The sequence below is a fragment of the Bombina bombina genome, chromosome 12 (assembly GCF_027579735.1).
Source record: "Bombina bombina isolate aBomBom1 chromosome 12, aBomBom1.pri, whole genome shotgun sequence".
Lineage (NCBI taxonomy): Eukaryota > Metazoa > Chordata > Amphibia > Anura > Bombinatoridae > Bombina > Bombina bombina.
In genome coordinates, this window is record NC_069510.1 from 149,469,622 (window position 1) to 149,482,899 (window position 13,278).

General features: G+C 38.1%; 1 protein-coding gene across 1 annotated transcript in view; it reads right to left on the reverse strand.

The window, feature by feature from the left end:
• The window catches only part of ADGRD2 (adhesion G protein-coupled receptor D2), a 677,900-nt gene that overhangs the window by 645,810 nt on the left and 18,812 nt on the right, over positions 1–13,278 (reverse strand). Inside the window, exon 3 of the mRNA XM_053695488.1 lies at positions 10,359–10,457. Within this exon, the coding sequence (XP_053551463.1) occupies positions 10,359–10,457 (99 nt within the window). The remainder of the gene's footprint in view (positions 1–10,358; positions 10,458–13,278) is intronic.

Consider the following 13,278-nt stretch of genomic DNA (forward strand, 5'->3'; position numbering starts at 1 on the left):
CATTTTTACCGCAAATGCAACTCTCGATGCCAGAGTTGCTTACGGACGCGGCCAGCCTCAAAAACGTGCTCGTGCACGATTCTCCCATAGGAAACAATGGGGCTGTTTGAGCTGAAAAAAAACCTAACACCTGCAAAAAAGCAGCGTTCAGCTCCTAACGCAGCCCCATTGTTTCCTATGGGGAAACACTTCCTACGTCTGCACCTAACACCCTAACATGTACCCCGAGTCTAAACACCCCTAACCTTACACTTATTAACCCCTAATCTGCCGCCCCCGCTATCGCTGACACCTGCATTATATTATTAACCCCTAATCTGCCGCTCCGTAAACCGCCGCAATTTACATTATCCCTATGTACCCCTAATCTGCTGCCCCTAACACCGCCGACCCCTATATTATATTTATTAACCCCTAATCTGCCCCCCTCAACGTCGCCGACACCTGCCTACACTTATTAACCCCTAATCTGCCGAGCGGACCGCTATATAATAAAGTTATTAACCCCTAACCCGCCTCACTAACCCTATCATAAATAGTATTAACCCCTAATCTGCCCTCCCTAACATCGCCGACACCTAACTTCAATTATTAACCCCTAATCTGCCGACCGAATCTCGCCGCTATTCTAATAAATGTATTAACCCCTAAAGCTAAGTCTAACCCTAACACTAACACCCCCTAACTTAAATATAATTTAAATCTAACGAAATTAATTAACTCTTATTAAATAAATTATTCCTATTTAAAGCTAAATACTTACCTGTAAAATAAATCCTAATATAGCTACAATATAAATTATAATTACATTGTAGCTATTTTAGGATTTATATTTATTTTACAGGTAACTTTGTATTTATTTTAACCAGGTACAATAGCTATTAAATAGTTAAGAACTATTTAATAGTTACCTAGTTAAAATAATAACAAATTTACCTGTAAAATAAATCCTAACCTAAGTTATAATTAAACCTAACACTACCCTATCAATAAATTAATTAAATAAACTACCTACAATTACCTACAATTAACCTAACACTACACTATCAATAAATAAATTAAATACAATTGCTACAAATAACTACAATTACATAAACTAACTAAAGTACAAAAAATAAAAAAGAACTAAGTTACAAAAAATAAAAAAATATTTACCAACATTAGAAAAATATTACAACAATTTTAAACTAATTACACCTACTCTAAGCCCCCTAATAAAATAACAAAGACCCCCAAAATAAAAAATTCCCTACCCTATTCTAAATTAATAAATGTAAAAGCTCTTTTACCTTACCAGCCCTGAACAGGGCCCTTTGCGGGGCATGCCCCAAGAAAATCAGCTCTTTTGCCTGTAAAAAAAAACATACAATACCCCCCCCCCAACATTACAACCCACCACCCACATACCCCTAATCTAACCCAAACCCCCCTTAAATAAACCTAACACTAAGCCCCTGAAGATCTTCCTACCTTGTCTTCACCATCCAGGTATCACCGATCCGTCCTGGCATCCGGTGCTGAAGAGGTCCAGAAGAGGCTCCAAAGTCTTCCTCCTAACCGGCAAGAAGAGGACATCCGGACCGGCAAACATCTTCTCCAAGCGGCATCTTCGATCTTCTTCCATCCGGTGCGGAGCGGGTCCATCTTGAAGCAGCCGACGCGGATCCATCCTCTTCTTCCGGCGTCTCCCTACGAATGACGGTTCCTTTAAGGGACGTCATCCAAGATGGCGTCCCTCGAATTCCGATTGGCTGATAGGATTCTATCAGCCAATCGGAATTAAGGTAGGAATATTCTGATTGGCTGATCGAATCAGCCAATCAGAATCAAGTTCAATCCGATTGGCTGATCCAATCAGCCAATCAGATTGAGCTCGCATTCTATTGGCTGATCACTTATACATGCAGACACACACACTACATAGCATACACTTATACATGCAGATACACACTTATACATGCAGATACACATACACACACTGCATAGCTTACATTTATACATGCAGACACACACACACTACATAGCATACACTTATGCATGCAGATACACACTTATACATGCAGACACACACACACTACATAGCATAAACTTATACATACAGATACACACACACTACATAGCATACACTTATACATGTAGATACACACCTATACATGCAGACACACACACACTACATAGTATACACTTATACATGCAGACACACACACACACTACATAGCATACACTTATACATGTAGATACACACTTATACATGCAGATACACATACACACACTACATAGCTTACATTTATCCATGCAGACACACACACACTACATAGCATAAACTTATACATACAGATACACACACACACAGTTATGGATACAGATAGACACACACACTACATAATATATGGGTATCTGTAATTCATTGTATGGGGTCCTGGGGTTGGCAAGCACATTAGCTGGCAGTCTGCGGCTGCCACTGTTCGTTACCCTGGTATTAGCACTGCTCATTGTATAAAACTGAAGGCATGCTAGTATTATCACCAGGGGTTAGATATCATCATTACCAGAGGTAGGTTAGAGAGGTCACCATTACCCGTGGTCAGAGTGTATACAGCCTTCTTACTCCTGCTTAACCCACACACCATTCCTTTTCAACAGGGAATCTAACAGGTATCTAACCCTGTGAGAGCCAGCTGCTTCTGAGTATGGGCCCAATAGAATTTAAAAAAAAAAAAAAAAAAATTTTTTTAAATGCCTGGGGCAACTCGGGACAGATGGACAGACCCCTAAAATCAGGACTGTCCCACAAAAATCGGGACAGTTGGGGGGTATGTTTATATGTATATAATCTATACACACGCTGTATTTATATGTATATAATTTATACACACACTGTATTTATATGTACATAATCTATACAAACACTGTATTTATATGTATATAATTTATACACACACTGTATTTATATGTATATAATCTATACACACACTGTATTTATATGTATATAATCTATACACATGCTGTATTTATATGTATATAATCTATACACACGCTGTATTTATATGTATATAATCTATACACACGCTGTATTTATATGTATATAATCTATACACACGCTGTATTTATATGTATATAATCTATACACATGCTGTATTTATATGTATATAATCTATACACGCTGTATTTATATGTATATAATCTATACACACGCTGTATTTATATGTATATAATCTATACACACGCTGTATTTATATGTATATAATCTATACACACACTATATTTATATGTATATAATCTATACACACACTGTATTTATGTGTATATAATCTATACACACACTGTATTTATATGTATATAATCTATACACACGCTGTATTTATATGTATATAATCTATACACACACTATATTTATATGTATATAATCTATACACACACTGTATTTATGTGTATATAATCTATACACACACTGTATTTATATGTATATAATCTATACACATGCTGTATTTATATGTATATAATCTATACACACGCTGTATTTATATGTATATAATCTATACACACGCTGTATTTATATGTATATAATCTATACACACGCTGTATTTATATGTATATAATCTATACACATGCTGTATTTATATGTATATAATCTATACACACGCTGTATTTATATGTATATAATCTATACACACGCTGTATTTATATGTATATAATCTATACACACACTATGGCCTAGATTTAGAGTTCGGCGGTAGCCGTGAAAACCAGCGTTAGAGGCTCCTAACGCTGGTTTTGGCCGCCCGCTGGTATTTGGAGTCAGTGATTAACGGGTCTAACGCTCACTTTTCAGCCGCGACTTTTCCATACCGCAGATCCCCCTACGCCAATTGCGTATCCTATCTTTTCAATGGGATCTTCCTAACGCCGGTATTTAGAGTCGTTTCTGAAGTGAGCGTTAGAGCTCTAACGACAAAACTCCAGCCGCAGAAAAAAGTCAGTAGTTAAGAGCTTTCTGGGCTAACGCCGGTTCATAAAGCTCTTAACTACTGTACCCTAAAGTACACTAACACCCATAAACTACCTATGTACCCCTAAACCGAGGTCCCCCCACATCGCCAACACTCGATTACATTTTTTTAACCCCTAATCTGCCGACCGCCACCTACGTTATACTTATGTACCCCTAATCTGCTGCCCCTAACCCCGCCGACCCCTGTATTACATTTATTAACCCCTAACCTGCCCCCCACAACGTCGCCGCCAGCTACTTAAAATAATTTCCCCTAATCTTCCGACCGCAAAGCGCCGCCACCTACGTTATCCCTATGTACCCCTAATCTGCTGCCCTAACATCGCCGACCCCTATATTATATTTATTAACCCCTAATCTGCCCCCCTCAACGTCGCCGACACCTGCCTACACTTATTAACCCCTAATCTGCCGAGCGGACCGCACCGCTACTATAATAAAGTTATTAACCCCTAATCCGCCTCACTAACCCTATCATAAATAGTATTAACCCCTAATCTGCCCTCCCTAACATCGCCGACACCTACCTTCAATTATTAACCCCTAATCTGACGACCGGAGCTCATCGCTACTATAATAAATGGATTAACCCCTAAAGCTAAATCTAACCCTAACACTAACACCCCCCTAAGTTAAATATAATTTAAATCTAACGAAATAAATTAACTCTTATTAAATAAATGATTCCTATTTAAAGCTAAATACTTACCTGTAAAATAAATCCTAATATAGCTACAATATAAATTATAATTATATTATAGCTATTTTAGGATTAATATTTATTTTACAGGCAACTTTGTAATTATTTTAACCAGGTACAATAGCTATTAAATAGTTAAGAACTATTTAATAGTTACCTAGTTAAAATAATAACAAATTTACCTGTAAAATAAATCCTAACCTAAGATATAATTAAACCTAACACTACCCTATCAATAAATTAATTAAATAAACTACCTACAATTACCTACAATTAACCTAACACTACACTATCAATAAATTAATTAAATACAATTCCTACAAATAAATACAATTAAATAAACTAGCTAAAGTACAAAAAATAAAAAAGAACTAAGTTACAAAAAATAAAAAAATATTTACAAACATAAGAAAAATATTACAACAATGTTAAACTAATTACACCTACTCTAAGCCCCCTAATAAAATAACAAAGCCCCCCAAAATAAAAAATTCCCTACCCTATTCTAAATTAAAAAAGTTAAAAGCTCTTTTACCTTACCAGCCCTGAACAGGGCCCTTTGCGGGGCATGCCCCAAGAATTTCAGCTCTTTTGCCTGTAAAAGAATAAATACAATACCCCCCCCCAACATTACAACCCATCACCCACATACCCCTAATCTAACCCAAACCCCCCTTAAATAAACCTAACACTAAGCCCCTGAAGATCTTCCTACCTTGTCTTCACCATCCAGGTTCACCGATCCGTCCTGAAGAGCTCCTCCGATGTCCTGATCCAAGCCCAAGCGGGGGGCTGAAGAGGTCCATGATCCGGTCAAAGTCTTCATCCAAGCGGGGCAGAAGAGGATCTTCCATCCGATTGAAGTCATCATCCAGGCGGCATCTTCTATGGTCTTCCATCCGGAGCGAAGCGGCAGGATCCTGAAGACCTCCAGCGCGGAACATCCATCCGGCCCGACGACTGAACGACGAATGACTGTTCCTTTAAGGGACGTCATCCAAGATGGCGTCCCTCGAATTCCGATTGGCTGATAGGATTCTATCAGCCAATCGGAATTAAGGTAGGAATTTTCTGATTGGCTGATGGAATCAGCCAATCAGAATCAAGTTCAATCCGATTGGCTGATCCAATCAGCCAATCAGATTGAGCTCGCATTCTATTGGCTGATCGGAACAGCCAATAGAATGCGAGCTCAATCTGATTGGCTGATTGGATCAGCCAATCGGATTGAACTTGATTCTGATTGGCTGATTCCATCAGCCAATCAGAAAATTTCTACCTTAATTCCGATTGGCTGATAGAATCCTATCAGCCAATCGGAATTCGAGGGACGCCATCTTGGATGATGTCCCTTAAAGGAACAGTCATTCGTCGTTCAGTCGTCGGGCCGGATGGATGTTCCGCGCTGGAGGTCTTCAGGATCCTGCCGCTTCGCTCCGGATGGAAGACCATAGAAGATGCCGCCTGGATGATGACTTCAATCGGATGGAAGATCCTCTTCTGCCCCGCTTGGATGAAGACTTTGACCGGATCATGGACCTCTTCAGCCCCCCGCTTGGGCTTGGATCAGGACATCGGAGGAGCTCTTCAGGACGGATCGGTGAACCTGGATGGTGAAGACAAGGTAGGAAGATCTTCAGGGGCTTAGTGTTAGGTTTATTTAAGGGGGGTTTGGGTTAGATTAGGGGTATGTGGGTGGTGGGTTGTAATGTTGGGGGGGGGTATTGTATTTATTCTTTTACAGGCAAAAGAGCTGAAATTCTTGGGGCATGCCCCGCAAAGGGCCCTGTTCAGGGCTGGTAAGGTAAAAGAGCTTTTAACTTTTTTAATTTAGAATAGGGTAGGGAATTTTTTATTTTGGGGGGCTTTGTTATTTTATTAGGGGGCTTAGAGTAGGTGTAATTAGTTTAAAATTGTTGTAATATTTTTCTTATGTTTGTAAATATTTTTTTATTTTTTGTAACTTAGTTCTTTTTTATTTTTTGTACTTTAGATAGTTTATTTCATTGTAGTTATTTGTAGGAATTGTGTTTAATTAATTTATTGATAGTGTAGTGTTAGGTTAATTGTAGGTAATTGTAGGTAGTTTATTTAATTAATTTATTGATAGGGTAGTATTAGGTTTAATTATATCTTAGGTTAGGATTTATTTTACAGGTAAATTTGTTATTATTTTAACTAGGTAACTATTAAATAGTTCTTAACTATTTAATAGCTATTGTACCTGGTTAAAATAATTACAAAGTTGCCTGTAAAATAAATATTAATCCTAAAATAGCTATAATATAATTATAATTTATATTGTAGCTATATTAGGATTTATTTTACAGGTAAGTATTTAGCTTTAAATAGGAACAAGTTATTTAATAAGAGTTAATTTATTTCGTTAGATGTAAATTATATTTAAGTTAGGGGGTGTTAGTGTTAGGGTTAGACTTAGCTTTAGGGGTTAATACATTTATTAGAATAGCGGTGAGGTCCGCTCGGCAGATTAGGGGTTAATAATTGAAGGTAGGTGTCGGCGATGTTAGGGAGGGCAGATTAGGGGTTAATACTATTTATGATAGGGTTAGTGAGGCGGATTAGGGGTTAATAACTTTATTATAGTAGCGGTGCGGTCCGCTCGGCAGATTAGGGGTTAATAAGTGTAGGCAGGTGTCGGCGACGTTGAGGGGGGCAGATTAGGGGTTAATAAATATAATATAGGGGTCGGCAATGTTAGGGCAGCAGATTAGGGGTACATAGGGATAACGTAGGTTGCGGCGGTTTACGGAGCGGCAGATTAGGGGTTAAAAAAAATATGCAGGGGTCAGCGATAGCGGGGGCGGCAGAATAGGGGTTAATAAGTGTAAGGTTAGGGGTGTTTAGACTCGGGGTACATGTTAGAGTGTTAGGTGCAGACGTAGGAAGTGTTTCCCCATAGGAAACAATGGGGCTGCGTTAGGAGCTGAACGCTGCTTTTTTGCAGGTGTTAGGTTTTTTTTCAGCTCAAACAGCCCCATTGTTTCCTATGGGAGAATCGTGCACGAGCACGTTTTTGAGGCTGGCCGCGTCCGTAAGCAACTCTGGTATCGAGAGTTGCATTTGCGGTAAAAATGCTCTACGCTCCTTTTTTGGAGCCTAACGCAGCATTTGTTTGAACTCTCGATACCAGAGTTAAATTTATGGTGCGGCCAGAAAAAAACCCGCGGAGCGTTAACAGCCCTTCTACCGCCAAACTCCAAATCTAGGCCTAAATTTATATGTATATAATCTATACACACACTGTATTTATATCTATATCAGCTATACACACACTGTATTTATATGTATATAATCTATACACACACTGTATTTATATGTATATAATCTATACACATGCTGTATTTATATGTATATAATCTATACACACGCTGTATTTATATGTATATAATCTATACACACACTGTATTTATATGTATATAATCTATACACACACTGTATTTATATGTATATAATCTATACACATGCTGTATTTATATGTATATAATCTATACACATGCTGTATTTATATGTATATAATCTATACACATGCTGTATTTATATGTATATAATCTATACACACGCTGTATTTATATGTATATAATCTATACACACGCTGTATTTATATGTATATAATCTATACACACACTATATTTATATGTATATAATCTATACACACACTGTATTTATGTGTATATAATCTATACACACACTGTATTTATATGTATATAATCTATACACACACTGTATTTATATGTATATAATCTATACACACCCTGTATTTATATGTATATAATCTATACACACGCTGTATTTATATGTATATAATCTATACACACACTGTATTTATATGTATATAATCTATACACACGCAGTATTTATATGTATATAGTCTATACACACTGTATTTATATGTATATAATCTATACACACGCTGTATTTATATGTATATAATCTATACAAACACTGTATTTATATGTATATAATCTATACACACACTGTATTTATATGTATATAATCTATACACACGCTGTATTTATATGTATATAATCTATACACACTCTGTATTTATATGTATATAATCTATACACACGCTGTATTTATATGTATATAATCTATACACACACTGTATTTATATGTATATAATCTATACACACACTGTATTTATATGTATATAATCTATACACTTTGGTTAATGAAAAATATTAAAACCAATGAAGGGTTGAATGATTGCCTTTAGGTCTGAGACTCCTCCTCTGTCACAGAGTCTCACCCACTTAAAGTGATGGTAAATTCTAGCGTTTCTGAAACGCTAGGATTTACCAGTGGAACAAATAAAGGGGACTTTCAGTCATGAAGTATAAAATACTTCATGCTGAAAGTTTGTTTATTTGTTTGGAGCATGCGTGGCACTGAGCTCCTCAAGCAACCCACGGCAGAACAGTATTTTGGTGTGAGCGGATCTTAGCCAATAGCGTGCTAGCTATCTAGCCTGGTGCCAGCTGGCCCACACAGCTATTGGCTAAGAGGTGGAAACATCACCTCACATCAAAATAGCGTTCTGCCGTGGGCTGCCTGAAGAGCTCAGTGCAGTGAAAGCTTCAAACAAATAAAGGAACTTTCAGCATGAAGTATTTTATAAAAGTCCCCTTTATTTGTTCCACTGGTAAATCCTAGCGTTTCATTAACGCTTGGATTTACCATCACTTTAAGGTGCAATAATCCTATTTCTGATGAGGGGAGCTAAATAACCCCAGAGCAAGCCACACAGAAATGTAGTGCAGGGACTTTGTTCCCATGCATTCCCGCTGGACTTGTGCCCCCTGACCTGGAGGTATAAAGAGGCCTTTTTTCCAGAAGGGGTTATGGTTTCTTTACTGTTTTAGATGTATCTTGGGGAGATATAAATGTAAGGTTGCTTTTCTTGTTCTGTGTGACAAACAGGAGTTTGTTAGTTCTATGTCACAACTTTTTTGATTTAAAAGTACATTGTTGTAAGATTTGCCTGTAACATTTTCTATGTTTATGTCAATAAAAATTTTGAGGGGAAAAACAAGTAAAGTTGAATTAAAAACTTCAGAATGCACTTTATATGAAGACAATGCAACGTAAGCTTCCTGACCCAACATCATACAACATAAAATCTGTTAGGCCTGCTTATTATTAGTACATTGTTGACACATAGGGGCCTGTCTATCAAGATACCAATGGAGCTTGATGCCCCGTGTTTCTGACGATCCTGCAGGCTCGACAGAAACAGTAGTTATGAAGCAGCGGTCACAAAGACTGATGCTCCATAACCTGTTCGCTTGGTCTGAGCACTGCAGGCGGACAGACATCGCCGGAAATCAACCCGATCGAATACGATCGGGTTGATTGACACCTCCCTGCTGGTGGCCCATTGGCCGCGAGTCTGCAGGGGGCGGCGTTGCACCAGCAGCTCTTGTGAGCTGCTGGTGCAATGCTGAATACGGAGAGCGTATTGCTCTCCGTATTCAGCGAGGTCTTGCGGACCTGATCCACACTGTCGGATCAGGTCCGCCAGACTTTGTTAAATAGAGGCCTTGGGGATATCTCTGGGACATATTTCCCACTGTAACACCGGGGTTTATTAGGAGCCTGTATAGTGCCCAATATCTCACGTACCTTGTGTATAGTAACAAACAAAGGATAGCTCGTTTACGCAGGATGTGTAACCAACTTCACCCTTATTCGTTTGCAAAATCTGGCATTCCTCAGAAAAACCTAAAACACAAGGAATAAAAATAGTGAGAGCACCATTTAGTGAACTTTGTTTAACACGACAGGAAACCCAAGAATTTTCTTTCATGGTTCAGATAGAGAACACAATTTTAAACAACTTTTCAATTTACTTCTATTATCTAATTTGCTTTTGTTCTCTTGGTATCATCTGTTGTAAAGCATACCTAGGTAGTCACAGGAGCTGGGAGCTAGCTGCTAATTGGTGGCTGCACATATATGCCTCTTGTCATTGGCTTACTAGTGTGTTCAGCTAACTACCAGTAGTGCATTGCTGCTCCTTCAATAAAGGTTGTTTAAAAAAATGTATGTTCTATATGAATCATGAAAGAAAAAAACGTGGGTTTCTGATCCCTTATTCATGTTAAAGGGATAGGAAAGTCACAATTAGCCTCGCATGATTCAGATAGAGCCGGTCATTTTAAGACACTTTTAAATTCACCTCTACTGTCAAATGTGCTTCGTTCTCTTGGTATCTCTTGTTGAAAAAGAATATGCACGTATCCTACACCAGTGGAAGCTGCTGCTTATTGGTGCCTGCACCAATAATGGAAGTGAATTGGAAAGTTGTTTAAAAATGGATATTCTATCCAAATCATGAAAGAAAATGTTGTGGTTTCCTGTAACAAGACATATTTTAGAGTCTTGCCAGACCAGAGAGCTTTAGAGAATCTGACCCCTACTGAGCCAATAACAAGAGACATATCTGTGCAGTCACCAATCAGCAGCTAGTTCCCAGTAGTGCATTGCTCTGAATATATATTTATAAAAAACTTTTACAACTGTCATTTTGTTTGCAAAATTTGCATTGTTTTGTAGCACTAAGACACACCCTTTGAAAAGCTTTAGCCTACTTGAAAGTATACAGTTGAGCTTCTTCTCATATCAAGCAATTACAGTGCACCATATAGTAAGGACAGGTTTCTAATTTCCTTGAATTCATTCCATAGGGAGCAAATAAACTACAATTTTCAAGTTTATATTATAGCAAAATAAATAATGAATGCACATTGCAATCACACTAGGATTTGTCTTTGCATAAATGTCTTGTAGCGGATCTATTTATACAGCCCATCTGTTTTTGTAACAATGTATAGTTTTGCTTATTTTTAAATAACATTGTGCTGATTTTCAGACTCCTAACCAAACCCCCACATTTTAGATGTATACTGAAGTCTACAGACTCCTGCAACTCCTGTTTTTATAGGGAAGGAGGGAGTGTCTGCTCTTTTTGTTTACCCAGCCCCTTTCAGTGGGTGTCCCAGTCTAACCTCACCAACAGTGCTAAACTGGGAGCTTCTAAGTAAGTTTTAAAAGGTTTTATACTGGATTTTTATATCAGTATCTGTGCATATTCTTCTTTATAGTAGTGTCTATTACATGCAGTTATATGAAAATTGATGTACATTGTCCATTTAACCCCTCTGCAGAGGTTAGACACATAGACGTAGATTACAAGTTGTGCGGTATAGCCGTAGCGTACACACCGCGCAAAATGGGTCCATACCGCTGTTTCTATACCGCTGGTATTACAAGTCACCCTAAAACTTCTTTTGCTGTGCGGTATGCTGTGGTAAGCCCCATAATCGCACAAAAAAAAAAGTTTCAACTTGGCGTGCTTGTGCACGATTTCCCCCATAGAGATCAAAGAAAAATGTAGGAAAAAAACTCCTGCGATTGCAAAATGGCTCCCCATTCCCCATTGAAGTCTATGGAGAAATCAAAGTTTTGTAAAAACCTAACACCCTAACATAAGCCCCTTGTATAAAAACACCTAAACCGCCGTCCCCCCACATCGCCAACACTAAATAAAGCTATTAACCCCTAAACCGCCGTCCCCCCTCATCGCCAATACTAAATAAAGCTATTAACCTTTAAACCGCTGTCCCCCCACATCGCCAACACTAAATAAAGCTATTAACCTCTAAACCGCCGTTCCCCCACATCGCCAACACTAAATAAAGCTATTAACCCCTAAACCACTTTCCCCCCTACATCACCAACACTAAATAAAGCTATTAACCCCTAAACTGCCGTCCCCCCACATCACCAACACTAAATAAAGTTATTAACCTCAGATCAGCCAATAGGATGTAAGCAGTTCTCATCCTTTAGCAGATTTGAAATGTTTAGCCAATAGGAATGCAAGGTACCCCAATATAAATGGGGTACCTTGCATTCAATCTTCAGTGTGTGGCGGAAGATCGCATGAAGAGGACCTCCACGTTGCTGATGACCACCACCGCAGAGGAGGACCACCACTCTGGATTCATGCATCAGAAGACTGCTCCGTATCTCCGGCAAGAAGAAAGAAGATGGTCCTGCCCTGGATGAAGACTTTTCACTGCCTGGAAGAAGATGGATGTCTGGACTTCAGTAATGGTGAGTACATTTTTTGGGGTTACTGTTAGTTATTATTTATTTTTTGGGGGATTTTTTTTTAGATTGGATTTATTTTATGTTCATGGGCAGCAAAAGAGCTGGCTATGCCCATACAAATGCCCCTTTAAGGGCAATGGGTAGATTAGGTTTTTTATAGTTAGGTCTTTTTTTATTTTGGTGGTTTGGGTGGGTGGGGGTGGTTGTACTGTTAGGGGGTACTTTGTATTTTTTGTAAAGTAGCTGTTAATCTTAGGGCAATTGGTAGTTTATTTATAGATTGGGGGGTTTTGTTATTTTGGGGTGGCTTTTCTATTTTAAACGGGGTATTAGATTAGGAATATCTTTTTTTTATTTTGGATAATTTCATTGGTTATTTTCTGTCTCATGTTAGATTTTGTTATTTTTTGTAATGTTAGGTTTTTTT